This window comes from Mixophyes fleayi, chromosome 12 (genome assembly GCF_038048845.1).
Source record: "Mixophyes fleayi isolate aMixFle1 chromosome 12, aMixFle1.hap1, whole genome shotgun sequence".
Taxonomy (NCBI): domain Eukaryota; kingdom Metazoa; phylum Chordata; class Amphibia; order Anura; family Limnodynastidae; genus Mixophyes; species Mixophyes fleayi.
In genome coordinates this window covers 4,259,089-4,276,776 of record NC_134413.1, presented here as the reverse complement: position 1 = coordinate 4,276,776, position 17,688 = coordinate 4,259,089, and the positions used below count along the sequence as shown (strand labels likewise).

The following is a 17,688-nucleotide window of genomic DNA, read 5'->3' as shown; positions in this document are numbered from 1 at the left end:
CTGTGAGGTGTAGGCACTGAATATAGTGTAAAAGGTGAAATAATATCATCTTATATGACAAATACTCTTACGATAAAATTAAACCTGTTTGAGACTTTCATTCGGATATACTTTCTGTTTGTATATTGGTTACATTATGTGTTTGTGGTGGTAGTTTATTCTTTTTGCCTACTGGCTAGATACGACAATATCAATCATATCTTTATTTCTACAGATACAATAAAAGTCTATTGAATAAACCACTTCAATGTAATAAATGTAAATATGACTCTTTGTCCTTTTTTATATTACTGTACTTTATTGGGTTGGGAATGAGGTGAAAATTTGGAGCACAAAAGGGCTCAGTGTTCCTTCTTTATGTTGTTTGATTAGGGTACAATCAATCTCCATCTCCTGCTTGTACATTTGTACCCGGTTTTATAAGCCAATCAGATCACCTGTATGATCACAGCAGCGCAGATTATTTAAGAAGAAATGTGTGCTGATCATGTGGCCTGGCCGCTCATCTCATTATGTTAGTGAGGACAGGGACGCATGTGGCAGGGACAGTGTCATCATGTGTAAAGGGAAGGAGGGGGACGTAGTAGAGGCAACTAGAAAGCCACGCACACAGTTATATAGTGGAAGAAGCTGGATCCTCCTAACAGCACAATGTAGGAATTGTGATGTCAGAATCACCTGTCTATGAAATGCGCTTCATACATTCAACTTGCTTAATTGTGGCAACCGGTCCGAGGTTACGACTGCTCGGACTAGAATAGGGAAAGCACAATTCTGTTTGTCTGCCGTGGGTGACCAATGGAGGAGTTAATTGCTTTAAGGGCTGTACTCTTCACAATTTAGGGACCTCAATGAACATATTAAAGATGTTTTCCCACTGTTTTTAAATGTGTATAAATAAATATATAAAAATGTATAGATATATAAATATTTATGTGGTGTGGGTTTACATTCTGCTACAGAATTGCATGATTGAAATGTAATTTTATCAAGCATCCATTCTGCTCACGGCAGGCTTAGGCAACCTGTGTTTCTCCAGCTGCTGTAGAGGCTGGGAGACATGCTGGTAGCTGTAGTTCCTGCTGGTCTGTAGAGACACAGGTTGGCCCGCAGACATACTTCTCAAATTTAAGAAGAATTGTAGTGGAAAGGCAATATGCAAGAAATGACTTTTAGAGTTTAGGTGTTTCACCAGTATTGGGCTATAGCTTTCAAAGAGTTCCTATAATCATTTCATTGTAGGTAAAATTTTAATATAGGAGTAGAGTTGGATTACTTAATCGCATTAGCCATGAGATAACTAAACTAGTCCCACATTGGGAGACGCTGTTCTGTTCTAAACTGCGCACCCAACAAAATCAACTTTGGACCTACAATCGATGATTTGGGGACAATATGGTTGAAAAATTAGTTTCTACAGCTGTACTATTGATTCCTGGGTCACCATCAGCAGTTAAAAAATGTGTATTACAAATAACGGTTGAATACTCGTTATATTTTAACACTTCTGTGTCTCTTTTCAGGAAGTCCTCCAGCAGCTGGTTGTAATGAGTTTGCCCAACGTTCTGGTAATTGGTAAAGATCCTCTAACCGGTGAGTGAACGTTAAACTATAACTTGTTCTATAACCATAATTCTCTGCAGGTTCCGATACTGTCAGTTTATGCAGAAACCTCGTCATGGTGTCTTTATTTTATTATGTTGCCCAGGGAGAAGTATGGAGGAGTTGAAGAAGATTCTGCTTTTGATGTTGGGATGTGCTGTGCAGGTAAGTGCCCACCGGCCTCTGGCATTATGAGGGTACAGGGGGCGCATGGCAGTTTTATGAGAGAGTCTGCTCAGCTGGGATTACTGTGGAATTAAACGTTCATGGTGTCTGACAGTAGTTTGTGGAGCACTGAGACGAAAGCAGACGTTAGCGACTCAGAAATGACTTGTTACAGCAGAGCGCCCCATGGCCTGCGGCATCCTGGGTAATCTCTCCTGTCAGGATCAGTAATTATCTTGAATCCAGTACAATGGAAGGATGAAAATCGTTACAGCAACAATGTAATAATTGCATCACCTGAGCAGCGATCTTTTCCATCCTCTCTGCTAGAACCATCACTCACCCCGTTGTCCTCACCCCTGAATCTAAATTTGTTTTTTGTTTTTTTATGGAGGGGTTCAGGGGCAAACGCAGTATTTGTAGTGGGGGTTTCCACACCACGCCCCCAGTGGGTGTGACCAGCATACATGGGGGCGTGGCTATAACTTTAGACAGTGCTTGGCTGCTCTCCAACTCTCCCTATCCCCATAATATACATGGGCAATGCTGCCTGCACTACTATTAGGTGCACGCAGCTCTCCCTTTTCAAGCAGAGCTGTGTGAAGCGGGAGCAGGGTCCAGCCACCTCAATTATACAGTGCCCCAGGCTTGGAGGGGGGTTTCCAGGCACTAGGAACCCCCCCCCCCCCCTCGGTTTGCCTATGGGGTTTGGGGTAGAATTACAGGATATCATAGAATAACTGCCTGAAATACAAGATGATCCTATAAGTTAAAAAGATATTTAAATCTATTGTGCATGTTTCCTCTCTAATATAGGAAATACTTTTTTAACCTCTTGAACATATATGGGGGAGTTTATGGAAACCGGTGCTATGGAAAAAGATACTGGAATGTCTGGAACTGTATTTATTACTAGCAGTTATCAATATTTGAAGGAAAATGACTTATATATATTATATAATAACTGTACTGTGCAAACAGTCTGATTGTTTCCAAAATATTGAATCTGCTTTATTATTGGCGGCTGATAATGCGGCCTTGTTACAGTAGCCACACCCACTTCCGTCACCACCAGCTACATTGTTATTCCTCTACCTTATGTATCATGTGTTCACCGCACCTCTTAGAGCATAAGCTCTTTCGGGTAGAGCCATCTTTACCTTCTGTTTCCTGTCATTGTATGTAATTTATGTCATGATCCCCTCGGCGTACAGCGCTGGGTAACATGTCAGAGCTTTATAAATAAAAGATGATAATCAGTTTTTATCTGTATGTCTAGATTGATAGTTACCGTCATTATAATTTGGTTATTTGTATTTTTTTCCAGTGCGATAGAAAAGAGGAATATATAGAGCGGATCAAACAGCTGGATATCGAGACGCAGGCAGGAATTGTATCTCACATTCAGGAGGTAAAACTGACAGCAGCTGCTCAATTATTCATTATAAAGGTAACAACTAGGAGGTTATATTAGGGCTAATGAGTTCTCGTAGGTTAATGTAACCGGTCTTCCCGGTTCTAGAACTTCTATGTGTATTATACAGACACAAACCAGTATCTGTACATAGTCATGTGACCTCTGACCGCGGTGCCGATACTTGCTGACCACATGTCAGAGGTCATCTCTTCCTTTTCCCGTCTCGCAGATTAATTAGCGGTGAGAATGTAATGTACAATCACATTGTACAGACCTCATTGCAGTGGATTTTTATTGTTTTTTTGTATTTTTTACATTTTGCTCCCTCGCCCACCTGATCTTTTCTTCCCACGTCATATCGAGCCCTCTCTCCAACTTATCTTATCTGCAGTCTCTGCTCGGGCCCCCGCTGTCCACCCCTCTATCACATGTAACGTGTTGCAGAGTATTTTAGAAAGTCCGTTTCTCTTTGTCACACTCCCAGCGCGGTGACGGGTAGCGCTATAAGTGTTGTGTTTGTTACCAGGTGACCCAGAACCAGGAGAACGTGTTTGATCTGCAATGGTTGGATGTACCCGACGTGGCCCCGGAAGAGCTGGATTCTCTGTCCAGGAACATGGCGCTCCAGCTTAAGAGACTTCTGGATGAGAGGGATGAATCCAAAGAGGTAAAATATCTCCAGACATCCTACAGCTACACACCTATCTCCCAAAATCCTGAACGGTGGACTTCTAACGGGGCGGTGCTTGTACACAAATGGGCGGATCTTTTTCTCAAAGTGGGAGGTTTTTTATAGGGGGCGGAGTTTGGACACATTGAGGGTGTGGCTTATTTTTTTTATACCAAATTCTGTGTGTCTACATGTTGGAATGTATATTCTACAATATTATTTCAGCTATTTTTAAGAACATCTCACCCCCGGGCGCCAAGAAAAGTTAACAAAGATGATTTATATTGATACCCTTCTTATCTGCAATTCTGAAGGTGCTCCGTTCCTGCACATAATTTAGTGTTGGAACTGAGCTCACAATTAGGATTTGTAAAGGAAACTCATTGGGTTTATGACGCGGTGCTGGGTTTTTGGGTGTTATTAATAATTGCAAACTATACTTTAATAGTTGAATATAACGTAGAGTATAATCATTTTCCCAGTGGAGGGGGCTGGCTGCAGTTTGACATTTAAAAACCAAACCCCACATGCTGTACTCGGCCACCGGCTTGGTTTTTCCACTTGTACCTGGGGGGTGTGATTGGGCAGGAAGGAAGCCGCAGACACCTCTCCCCTATCTGCAGCGCTGACCTCTGTTCTAGGACTCGTCGGTCGCTTGCAGCAGAGTCAGCTTATTCTGTGCAATCTGCCAGGAGCTGTCTGACATTTGTACCCTGTAAACGACAGGATATTATGACTGGATGTGTTCTACGTGATCACACTGCTGGCTGGGGGTCTCTGGGCGACGTCTAATTGACTTTTATGTCAATTTTTTTTTCCTTTAAGGTCATTTGGAAATATTTTAACATTTTCTTGCACAAACAAATGGTTCTCTATTTTTATTATAGCATTTTGCTACTATACGGATGAGCTGTGATATTAATGGATGTAACCAGTTGTGACGTCATTATCAGTATTGAGACTATTGATACAGCTCATGTAATATGAGGGTCTGTAGAACTTCTCATTGGCTGCTTATATCTTGCAATCTACAGATATTCCTTACAGTATGAAGGTTACATTGTTACTCTGTACAGTGGCAAGTAAGGTATAATAAAAGCAAACACATTGGCTCAATAATTTAAAGGGGTGATCAGTCTAAGAAAAACAAAAAATGCCCGCGGGCAGTGGACTATGATATCGTCCTATATGGTGACATTAGTGAATTACTGGGATGAATAAATATTTCAAAAACCGAAAGGAGGAGGACTGACTACTTATTGGTATTTTAAGGATACAATGATGTTGAAGATGGAAATTATGTAAAGGAAATGTTGCCGTTGTGCCCTGTAATTCCCAGATACAGTAGTATAATAGTGCTGGGTGTAACCACTGATCACTGATGGGTGTGAACACCTTGTAACACCGTAACTGTGACGCTTCTGTACATGTGACCATCCGCAGCGTCCTCTCCTGCTGTGTATTGCAGGTTATAGTGGAGCTCACCCAGGAGCGGGACTATCTCCAGTCTCTCAGTCCGCCCAGCCCAGTCAAGGCTTCCAGCCCAGACCCGTCGTCCAACATGGTCAACCACCACTCCAACGAGGACAAGCAGCATCTGGCGGTGGAACTGGCAGACAGCAAAGCCAAGCTGCGAAGGATACGACAAGAGCTGTAAGTGCAAAAAGAAGTCTTCATCATGGGAACAGCTCGGACCCCGGCAGGGTCATCCGGTGAGGTTGAATGATGCAGTTAGGAGACTACTGTCATCATCATCATCATCACCATTTATTTATATAGCGCCACTAATTCCGCAGCGCTGTACAGAGAACTCACTCACATCAGTCCCTGCCCCATTGGGGCTTACAGTCTAAATCCCCTAACATACACACAGACAGGCTATGGTCAATTTTGATAGCAGCCAATTAACCTACCAGTATGTTTTTGGAGTGTGGGAGGAAACAGGAGCACCCGGATGAAACCCATGCAAACACAGGGAGAACATACAAACTCCTCACAGATAAGGCCATGGTCGGGAATTGAACTCATGTCCCCAGCGCTATGTGGCAGAAGTGCTAACCACTAAGCCACCATGCTACCCTTCTAATTTACAAGGTGTGTGTGCATGATCCCACTGAGCCACCGTGCTGTCCTGTTCGAGCACCCGCAGTGCATGCTGGGAGATGTAGTGTTACTGGACTAATTCCTACATCATGCCTGTTACACATTTGATGTTTTGGGGATGTCATGGAGGAAAAAAAGGAAAGTGTTTATAAATAGTTTTACACTATTTATTTAACAGAGGTTTTGTATATTAACACTTTATGAGCCGCAAAATGTTCACGTTCTGCTCTGTTCTGAGCTATTACTTTGTATTGTACTAAGCTGGGTGTTGATGTGACCAACCATTGTGTGGGCACCATAAATGTTGTGTACTCCATCAAACTCCATTCATGATGAATAGATTTGATATTTCATTAGCCCATGGCCAAAGACCAGAACAAGTGATGTTTTCAGGTGGGGTTTATTTAATCAAACAATCAACGCCATTTTGTCTTTTTTTAATGTGTTCACCTGTCTGCATCTCGCCAGTCTGTATGTTCTCAAGAAACAGGCCCCGCCCACTTGCAGGCTGACGTCACGTTATTGTACAGTTCTACAGATGCACCCCACTATGTGCTTGATATGGGGGTTGTGTTAAATATTTGGTCTGTAAATGTTCTCAGGGAAGAAAAGTCGGAGGTTTTGCTGGACACAAGACATGAAGTGGAACGTCTCAGTTTGGAGCTTCAAAGAATGAAGCAGGAGGTAAGTCCGTCTGCTGCTTCCTAATCTACACCGTTGTTATCGGTGTCCTGCTCTGAAATATTGGTCATTATATAAAAACTAGAGCCACGTTTTCTAAGGTTTTAAAATTGTTTTGTTCCTCAAAATGATAACTTGAATTTCAAACATTTTTATTCATTTTTCTGCTGCTTTTTTCTTTTAAACATACGGTATATTTAAATATATTATCTCTGTAGCACTTAGCATGGTGTCCGTTTGGTGCTCTGAAAGCCGTTGGCCGCGTCTGTCACCCATCATGCTTAACTGAGTCTCCACAAAATAATCCATCCCAGATCCATAATATGACCCCAATGCTCTGTAACTAAGAAAGTGTTTATTGTACTCTGATATTCATTGTTTTGTCCAGGATTCAGGGACATGCGCTGTTCAGGCGATAGAAATAGTGTCCTTGGCTTCTTCTAGTATTAAGTTTTAGAATGCAGCAAACTTATTTTTCCTGCATTGACGCACGTTACGAGTACAGTAGATGGAATTTGTTAAAAAAAAAATCAATGTATAAAAAATACACTAAATACAAATCAGTATAGTTAGGTAGTTTTATGCAGTTTTTCCAGTTTTACAAGCTCAGATATGAGTCACGTTCAGTGGGCTATCACAGAACCACAGTTATAATGTATGGTGTTTACAGGCAAAGAGCTTATGGACATAGCTTTAATGATGTTTTGGAATTCTTACCCCCACCAGGCTCCAATATTGATTAAAGAGTCGAACATGTCTTTGTTTCAAGTTCCACTTAATCATCGAGAACTCTATAAAGATTTTAATATTACATTTGAGGAAGAGCGCTAAATATTTTACACAAAGCTGCAACATTGTTACTTTTTTTTTTTACATTGTTTTAACAGTAGCTGCAAGTTCTATTCATGTTTAGGGAAGGAAGAGGGAGGTCAGACTGTTATTTTTTTTTTCAATGTCATTTGCTACATGTTTGCTGCAATCTTCAGCTCACAAGTAGATATGTTAGAACTTTAACATATGATTCTTTATCCACTGTAAGGCAAAAGTAATGTCAATAACAATCAGCACATTCTATTCATTTAAAGATATAGATGAACAAATGCGCTAATTATTTTAGCACCATTTGAATCGGGAACAACTATCAGAAATAAACTATCCCAGGTTTTAGGTAATGATAGAAGTATAACTGGATTGTTGGGACTCGTTGTGGATTTTAGTAACAAGATATGGAGCAAGCTGTACTATATATAGGGCGACTTTACATCTATAAAATGTCCTTTCTTTCCTGGATCTGTCTAACGTTTTCCCCTCTCCTGCCTTTTCCAGAACATCCAGCTGGGCGCAGACGCTCGCTCTGCGCGGACTTACCGGGACGAGCTGGACTCGCTGAAGGAAAGAGCCGGCAGAGTTGACCGACTAGAGAACGAACTTGCCCGGTGTAAAGAGAAGCTTCACGATGTGGATTTTTACAAAGCCCGGATGGACGTGAGTTGGGGGATTCTGGGAGATTTTCAGAAGCCTATATATAATGTCAAATGACCGATATACTTTACTGTCCTGTATTCCTACTTACCAGAGGGATAATAGCCTTTAAACATACGATTTTGATGTTCTATTTTAGTCTGAGACCATAAGATAAGTTAAATCTCCTTCTCCGCTATGTTAAATAAAATACATCACAATATTGTTACTATTTCGCTATATAAAGAAGCTGCCTGTATGAAACTTGTTTTCTGGGTGGGTGAGTGGACCCCGGTTTGGAGATCGGTTAATAAGGGTTTAGTGATTCTCCTGGATCCGAGAATGAATTTTGATGAAACATTCTTTGCTGCGGAAGATTAAATTTCCAGCTTTCCCCCGGAGGCAGATGACATGGTGTAATGTGAGCTCATTAACATTACATGCCGAGAAATGATATAGTGTTTCACTGCAGAGTAACTGAGACGCAGCGTTTAATATATTGCATTGTGTGTGTGCGGGGTGCGATACTGAACTCCTCCACCCTACGTGGTACAAGGACGTTTTATACGCTCACAGCAGCAATATCAAGGTATATAAAGCATGAACGAGCTGCTGCATCCAGTCAGATACTGTGTTTTATTGTAGCATATTAGTCTGATGTCAGCCAGAATCCTATTGGTTCATTGTATGTCCGGACTGTGAAGTTATAAGTTGTTGTCCTGTTGTATGTATGTTTGTAGTTTATAAACGTTGGAGTCTTACAGATGGAATAAAATAATGATTTATGGTGAAAATACGATTTAGTTACTACAAATATTACTTTTTTCTGCTGAAAAAAATCCCTGTTTATCAACACCTTATCGGCTCATTATAATATCTAATACTTGGATGTAAAAAGTAAACTGTTATCAATATCTCCTAATTAGTAGTTACAGCAGACGCTGATTCTCTAAGTTAAACTACATATCGTTTTTGTGGAATGCCAAGTGCTTTATTCCTATGTAAATCTAGAATTTTATGCAAAGTGCTATTATTGTATTTAAATCTAATAATACAGCGTTTTGTTGTCTGTGCAAGAGATTCCTCATTGTCCGCAGTTTTTCTGCTTTGTCGTTTGGTGACATCACACACAGTACTCGGATCTCTGTGTAAAGTGGGGTCATCGTTTTTTTAATCAGCGTAACATTTGTTGTGTGTATAAACTGGATGTTAAATAATGTAACTGACAAGATATGAGATGCTGAGAATGGATACTTATGTATTAAGGATTTCTGCTTAATATGGAGGTACCCCATAAAGGTTTCCTCCTGCAGATGTCTCATCCCAGGAACTCAATCTCCCTTCTATCACAAACATTATATCATTATATCGCTCCATAGTGGAAATAAATAGCATTTGTCTGATGCAACGAAGTTGTGAGTGACATAAGATATCGCTGTTTATTGTAGGAGCTCAGAGAAGACAATCTGATACTCATTGAGACAAAATCCATGTTGGAGGAACAGCTGACGTCAGCCAGAGCCCGGACAGACAAACTGCACGAGCTGGAGAAGGAAAATCTGCAGCTAAAATCAAAGATCCACGACCTGGAGCTGGTAAGACCAGTACGCAGTCATTTGAGCTGCTGTGACATCACTGGCCCTGCCCCTGTCTATGAATCAGCCAATCTGCACATTGCATTCCTGAAAAGCAAGCTTGCCAACTTGTTAGACCTTCAGTGTCTGCTGTGTTAGAGAATTATCCTCCCCCCAGCAGAGGGGTGAGAGAGAGCAAAATAGGCATATTTAGTTATAATATAAACACTCCAGTTATTTTGTTAATATTATACAGCTCCTTAATACACAACCCAGTATATTAATGTGAGTTAGTTTGACTTTTTTGCACTTTAATGTAACAGAAACTTGCGGCTCCGATTTTTCAGCACAAAAAAAAACTTCCATCAACTGATATGATTATATAATAGTACAAATGTGATGTAATCAATAGCGATGGCTTTCAGTAGTGTGATTTGTACTACAAGCTAAGATCGGGTTGGTACAGGAAATAAGACATCTATATTCCCACCTGGATATTGGATGATCTGGAGAATGAACCTTTGCACACTGTACTAGCAGAAAGATCTAAAATCTGAATTTATCCAATCTTGTATGACTTGTTAGTGAAAATTAAATGTAGTTGGTAATAGCATTGAAATCAACGGTCATAATTATAGTGAACATCGGGGCCATTGAATGCAATAGATTTATATATTGGTTAGCAAATCGCTAGATTGCAACAATAAAGAAAGTGTGTGAGACTTAAGTGGGTATTATGGTGTCAACGTTCAGTCATCTCATATATTACAGGTAGTCTCCATGTTTGTTTTGGATGTGAACCATCTTCATACCACAGACTAATTTCTCTGGTGAAATTACTGATAAGCTGTTTTTCTCCCTGCGGACAGGACCGTTACTCGGACAAGAGTCGGATCGAGGAGCTGATAGAGGAGAACATGGTGCTGGAGATCGCACACAAGCAGAGTATGAACGAGTCGGCGCAGCTGGGCTGGGAGCTCGATCAGGTGTCCAGGAGCACTGACCTGTCTGACGGTAAGTACAGGAAAATCAGGGGCAGCATTGCTGCAGGAAGCTCGGATACAAATTATAACCAAATAAACATTCAGAATTAAAAATCTTTTCTTTAAAATAGAAAGTTATATTTTTTTCAGCGGCAGACATGGGCCTCTATAACAGAAATATGAGGGCATTAAATTGATCCTTAATTCGCTGTAAGGTTAGAGTGCGCCTGCAATGAGAGCAGCCATTTGGTACCGTTTTTTTGTGTCTTAGAAGTCGCCACTAAGGAACATGGTGGGAGCTGGCGTTTGTGGCCTGATCCACAAATCATGAAAATGCTTCTTATACATTGACGGGGACCATTAACATTGAGGTCTCTGGTTCATAGTAAAATAATAAGTTTCATTGTCATTAATATTGAGTACAAAATGGTAGTAAACTTGGCCTGCTTATACCGCAGCTTCATATTCAGGTCCTACAAGGGGAATGTCGCAGTTTAGTCCATCGTCCACTCTTCATCTTCATCTATCTAGACCATTTTCTTGTAAATATTGTGTTCTAAATTAAAATGTTAAGTAAACCAAACTATTGCATACTAGGCTATTCTAATGTCTGGTAAAATATTATAAATAAACAGAAGTCTACTTGTTTCGTGTTACCATGGTCTTTATTGTAGTGAGGAAACGTTGAGATATTTACTTAATAAGTCATCAACGACTCTATTGCGTTGATCAAACACAGCTCAGTAGCTCCTCCTAGTGGCTGCCCCATGCATATTTTTTCAGCTGTGCTGATCTGTATTATGATAAACTTAGGCCTGTCTATGCTTGAAGAAACCCAAACAGAGATGTTTATCACGTGGATCAATGCTGCGGCAGATTTTGGGCCAGATTCACAAAAAGTGTTTTTTTTGTTTTTAATATAAAAAAAAAATCAGTTTTTTACGCCTCTATATTATATATCATATATATGTAATGCTTCTATTTGTGGGGTTGTTTTTATTTATTTTGTTTTGTACAAGATCTTCAATTAAAATTTACCAAGTTGAAAATTGAAGTCGACTTTTAAAAAATGATTATTAAGGTGATAAAATATCACATAATTTCACATTCATAAAAAAATTTTAACAAAAAAATGCCCTTTTTGTAACAACAAGAATTTCTATTTCAGACCTCTTATATGTGTGTTTCGAAATATTTCTTTATAAGTTTTTGCCTCCGTAAAGTGCCCATGATACGATGGTACCAAAAAGTATTATTTTAGAGAGTTATATTTATGTAGGTGTTATTTACAGCTATCTCCGAGTTTGCCCATTTTAGGCACCATGCCGAATTTGCTATTGAATTGATGACAATTCTTAGCCTAGACAAGTATATGTTGCGTCTCCTTAGTTCCAAGAGTCTAGTTGTAGATCCTGAGAGACTGATTCATATCTTTACTGGAATCAGCAGACTCAGAGGTTTGTATCTAAACTAGACTCTGGTTCTACAAGATTATACTGGCCTCTAAATAACACTACAAGCGTGTACACTACTATGTGTAAGATGTTGCTGGGTGATATTTTTAATGTAATCAGTTAGCAGTATATTCTATAAAATAAGAGGAATATACTTTTCTTCGTATTCGTACATGTAGCATTATTTTGCCATTTCTCCGCCCCTTACGCTGCATTTTATGCTAATGTGTAAAACGGGAGTGGTTTAGCGTCATCGAACATCACTTTTATAAAATATTTTTTATCTCTGTGGATTTTTCCCAACATTTTAAGAACATTTTCAGGGTCCTCCAGTTTATGGAATACCCCCCCCCCCCCCCCCCCCATGGCGCATTTGATGGTCAATGAGATGCTGACGGTTTGTTCCCCTTATTAACAGCCAGGAAATCGTTTGTGTTTGAGCTGAATGAGTCTGCGTCCAGCCGCATCCTGAAGCTGGAGAAGGATAATCAGGGTCTCCAGCAGGTTATTCAGGAGCTGCGAGAGGCCTCGCTCAGCCTGGAGGAGAGTAACGTGAAGGGTCAGGAGCTGGAGAAGGCGAACCAGCAGCTGGCTACAAAGGTGAGTGTCGGGTATTCAAACGCAGAGAGGACTGTGCCCCAAACACGGGGAAACTGTTAGAGCGATGAATACATTATAATAAAGGTTAGTCGTACGCTGTGTCTACCTTTTTACTGCTGAGATAGAATCATTGAGCTTCACGTTGCCCCATTGGTGGTAGAGAAATCTCTGGTCTAGTTTTCCCGCAGTCTGGAACTCATTTTATTCGGAGGGTTCCCTTAAATCTTGTGTGCACCCGCTGCTGCTGCTCAGGATGCTCCAGCTAACTCACTGCTTGTTGGCAAGGGGCGAGGAAAGTTCTGAGATCGGTTGCACTGTCCTTCTTCCTGTTGGTCCTCATCATCATCATAATTTATTTATATAGCGCCAACATATTCCGAAGCGCTTTATAATTCGGGACAAACATAGTAAACTAATAAACAAACCGGGTAAAACAGACAAAGAGGTGAGAAGACCCTGCTCGCAAGCTTACAATCTATGGGACAAGTTTGATACATGAGGTTAAGTTTACATTTTGCATTTCGACCCAGCCAGACTGCAAAGGTAAAAGTGATTCCTAAGCTAAATGATCCTGTCACACAACAATGTTGGTCAGGAGGTAGATGTCTTGTGTGAGATTGTGTAATAAGGTAATGTAGTGAGGTTAAGAGGGTGGTTGAGGAATATTATAAGCTTGTCTGAAGAGGTGGGTTTTCAGAGAACGCTTGAAAGTTTGTAGATCAGAGGAAAGTCTTATTGTACGAGGGAGAGAATTCCACAAAGTGGGTGCAGCCCGAAAAAAGTCCTGTAACCGGGAATGGAAGGAAGTAATGAGAGTGGAAGAGAGACGCAGATCTTGTGCAGAACGGAGTTGCTGAGTTAGGAGATATTTTGAGACAAGAGAGGAGATGTATATCAGTGCAGCTTTGTTGATGGCCTTGTAGGTTAGTAAAAGTATTTTATATTGGCTTCGGTAGAAAACAGACAACCAGTGTAGAGACCACCTGGCTCAACAGGAGGATGGACAGTGTTGTTTCAGACAGGTAGCATGTTGACCACATGATGTTCATTGTGTAAATCAATAGTAGCCTAAAGTAATACGATGAACTTATATGTTGGTCTGATCGGTGGTAGGAACGGCCTCGTTCTGTGTCGAACAAATTGTAAGAATTGAACAACGTGTTCTAAAATATTCCTTTAAGATCGAAAACTTACACCTGCAAATTGAGAAGGAGAAACAGAGCAGTTCAGACTTAGAGAGTCTTGGAGAAGATCTTCTGAAAGAGAAGGAGCATCTCTCTCGACTTTTGGAGAACGTTAAATCTGAGAAGGACAGACAGGTGAGTCGGGCTGAATTGTGTAGATTTATTTGCTTAATGTAAACGTTGTTATAGATCTTTATTAAGTGTGCAAACTGTTATTACAGATAAGAGAGCTGGAGCAGGAAAATAAACACCTCTCTCAGGCAATGGCTGCTCTTCGACAAAGGGCCCAAGATAGCACAGATTCAAGGGTGAAGCATGTTGAGATGGAAAATAAAATGCTACATGAGACGATCACGGACAACACCAGCAAGCTGAACGAGGTGGAGCATGAAAAGAGGCAGCTCCAGAAGGCTTTTGATCAGGTGAAAGAGAAGGTGGAAGGGGTAGAGGAGTTGGAGAAGGAGGTCCATCGGTTAGAGAAGCAGAATGAATTGTTGACCAAGAAAGTGTCCTCTGTGAGGATCGTAGAAGAGAAGGTCGAGGCTCTTGATAAAGAACACAGCAAGTTAGAAGGTGAAAATAGAATACTAAAGAAGTCTCTGGACACACTGCAAAATGTCTCCATTCGTCTGGCGGTGCTGGAGAACGAGAACAAGCAGCTGGATGAAGAGAACCTGGAGCTCAGGAGAGCAGTGGAAGCCATGAGATTTTCATGCACTAAAATTACGCAGATTGAGAGAGAGAACAATGAGCTCTTAAAAGAGAAAGAAGAACTGCAGAAGAACGTGGAAGTGTTGAAGACACTGGGGAAAAAGTCAGAGCGACTGGAAGTCAGCTACCAAGGTTTGAGTGAGGAAAACTGGAGGCTTCAGCAGATGCTCGAGACCGGGAATAAGAAACTTCATGAGCTGGAAGCGGAGCTTAGGGAAACCGAGATGGAAAATAAAGAACTTCAGAGGAACTTGGAGGAGCTCAAAATTTCGAACAAGAGACTGGAGAGATTGGAGCAAGAAAAGAAAGGCGTAGAACAGGAAATGACGCAGCTGGAGAAAGACAAGAAGATGTTGGAGAAGGAATCCAAGAGACTTTGGCAGCAGGTGGAGCTGAAAGATGCCATCTTGGATGACAACACCGTAAAACTGGCCGACTTGGAGAAAGAGAACAGGACACTAGAGAAGGAGGTTTCCAAGCTAAGAGAATCCTCGTCTAGAACAAGGGAGCTTGAGAAGGAGAGCAAAGAACTGGTGCAACAGTTGACTGTAGATAAGAGAACACTAGCGACACTAAGAGAGGTAAAGAACTTGGATCTCTGTTTATTCCATACTTGTCTTATTAGACCTGGCTAGATGTGTCCCCCTCTCGTTGTTGTGGAACTATCTATTGTGGTATTTGTCGCTAGGTCTTGAAGTTCCACCACTTCTGGAGGTCCACAGCTTTCATGAGTCTGTCCCGGTGCTTATTTCTTGTCCACATCATTAATGCAGACATTTCAATGTAGGATCTGGTCCTGGAGAAGCTAAAGACCCAACAAATGTCGAGTGAGTTGGACAAGCTGAGCCTGGAACTGGAGAAGATTGGGTTAAATAAAGAGTTGATGCTGCAAGATGAGAACAGCAATGCTGAGAAGTAAGGGTCATATCTGCAGAATTGTGTCTACAAGACGGATAACTTTAGTACAGGTCAGAGGGGAGACCAGTGAAGGGGCCACTCTCTGAACCTCACATTTTAGATTTAAAGTCTGAAAATATATACAATTTTTTTTAAGCTTTTGCAATTTGTTTTTTTTAAGTAATTTTACTTTTAGTTTTATCTTTTTTAAAGGGATAAGTTGACTTTTATGCACATATTTGTTTAGGGGATAAATGTGCAAAACAGGCACAATGGGCCAGAGTCGTTAACAGCAAAACAACAATTATGGTTTTGCCAAGGAGCAAAGTTGTTGCATTGAATCGGGAGGTAAATTTAAAATGTGGGGACAGATTTATAGTTGGGGCAGGGCGTGTCCTAGATCAGCTTCGAATTTCAGTTTAAAAATGAAGCTATCCAGTATTTGTGTCCTACATGACAGAACAGCCAGTATTTATCTTATGTGCAAAACAATAAACTAACTTACTCCCCTTGTATTGTATCATGGTTTGTCCTGGAGCAAAGTTACTCCTTTCTTTGCCTTGCTCTCCTTAATGACTCGGGCCCAAAGTGTTTATTCACAATTATAATTCACCCCCCCCCCCCCATAAAATGTACAAAGATGTGGAATTGTCCTTTTAAGATTGATACTCTTTGACTATTTTAGTGTTATTCAGAATGTGAGAATTGATGACAGTTAAGCTGGGTACCCATCTCTGGAATTATTATGCAGATCATACGATAAATGACTGTTTGGTCCAATATGGGAAGAGTGTGTACGCTCCTACAATCATGTTTTATCTCACCAAAACACATCGCATCTGTTGATTTGGTTTTATAAACTTCCTAAATATCACAATCAACGGTGGAACGATGTCAGGCAAATGTGGCAGTGTGCACGCACTCACCCCCAGCAGTGTAGGCAGATATCTGTAGAGTGTACAGAGTCAGGATCTTTTCAACAGATGGTTACGAGAGATGAAGATCACAGATCTGACTGTAAATCGTGTAGGTGTGTACACAGGAATCGGCGTGGTCATCGGGACTTTTAGTCATTGGTTAAATCGTTACAGATATCGCACCTGAAGTAAGATTATATAAGTGTGTACCCAGCTTTACTGAAGGGGCAGTGAGATCAGGGCGATGATTATGGTGGGAGACTGTGAGGGTGTCGGCACTATTGCTCTGTATATAAGTTCTAGAGTCAATATTCTGCACAAACCTACACTTACACAACTGATAATATAATATAATACTACATGTATGCACCAATACAGCCAGGTGACAGTTAAAATTCTCTCTTACAAGATTTATTATAAGTAGTTATTTTATATTGGAAGCAGCAGCGGGATAGTGAACGGTTTGGCTGTGACGTCGTGTTGTGTTTTACAGGAAGTACAAGGTTCTGGAGAGTAAGATTGAATCAACACTAAAGACCACGTTGGCCGTTAAGGAAAGTAAAATTCTGACACTTGAGGGTCAGGTGGACGAAGTTCGGAGTCTGAACCAGCAGCTGCAGAACGAGCTGAATTCGGTAAGAAGTGGATAGAGGGATTGGGGATTTAATGGAATTTGTACTGAAGATTGCTCTGGCATCGTACCGTGTAAACGCCGCTGATACGATTAGTCAAGAACCGATATCTGGGCACATTTGTCATTGTGCCTGATAAATTCTACATCGTTCTAATCGCAGTTATGGCGCTGAGCTACGATGTGCGCGCAACTTGTATTAAATTACCGGTCACTGTGTGTAATTCACATTTTTTTTATTAATTATGCAACAAACATTCATAACAGTGGTACTCCTAGTGCTTAATTAAAGGAACTCACTAAAGTGCCCCAATCACTTACACTTAGTAGAAGCAGCCATTTTATGGGCGGTACCAATTCTCAGCCTATCAGTTCTGTAGGAACTAGTGACATCACTACATCTCGGTCATGTCACTAGCGATTGGTTGCATCCATATTGAATATTGGTTCACCTAAAATAGCTGCCTCCATTGTGTGAATGGGACAAATGCATTATTTTATTTTTTTAATTTAATTTGTCTATTAGAATGTTATGTTTAGACAGTAATGTTTTCATAGCCAACCCCGAAACACAACAGAATCCCCCACCTGCTGCAGATGATCCCTCCTCTAGATTCCTTGCCTCCCCTAACCCAGAA

The 17,688-nt window shown here is 40.8% G+C and overlaps 1 protein-coding gene across 6 annotated transcripts in view; it reads left to right on the top strand.

Moving 5' to 3' along the window:
- Positions 1-17,688, top strand: part of CCDC88C (coiled-coil domain containing 88C) — a 79,661-nt gene that overhangs the window by 39,761 nt on the left and 22,212 nt on the right. For all 6 annotated transcript variants that reach the window (XM_075192599.1, XM_075192601.1, XM_075192600.1 and 3 more), the window contains exons 4-17: positions 1,524-1,593; positions 1,709-1,767; positions 3,095-3,178; positions 3,711-3,851; positions 5,323-5,507; positions 6,560-6,641; positions 7,965-8,123; positions 9,548-9,694; positions 10,543-10,687; positions 12,529-12,710; positions 13,892-14,029; positions 14,116-15,186; positions 15,393-15,520; positions 16,913-17,054. In XM_075192599.1, coding sequence (XP_075048700.1) covers positions 1,524-1,593; positions 1,709-1,767; positions 3,095-3,178; positions 3,711-3,851; positions 5,323-5,507; positions 6,560-6,641; positions 7,965-8,123; positions 9,548-9,694; positions 10,543-10,687; positions 12,529-12,710; positions 13,892-14,029; positions 14,116-15,186; positions 15,393-15,520; positions 16,913-17,054 — 2,733 coding nt within the window. The remainder of the gene's footprint in view (positions 1-1,523; positions 1,594-1,708; positions 1,768-3,094; positions 3,179-3,710; positions 3,852-5,322; positions 5,508-6,559; positions 6,642-7,964; positions 8,124-9,547; positions 9,695-10,542; positions 10,688-12,528; positions 12,711-13,891; positions 14,030-14,115; positions 15,187-15,392; positions 15,521-16,912; positions 17,055-17,688) is intronic.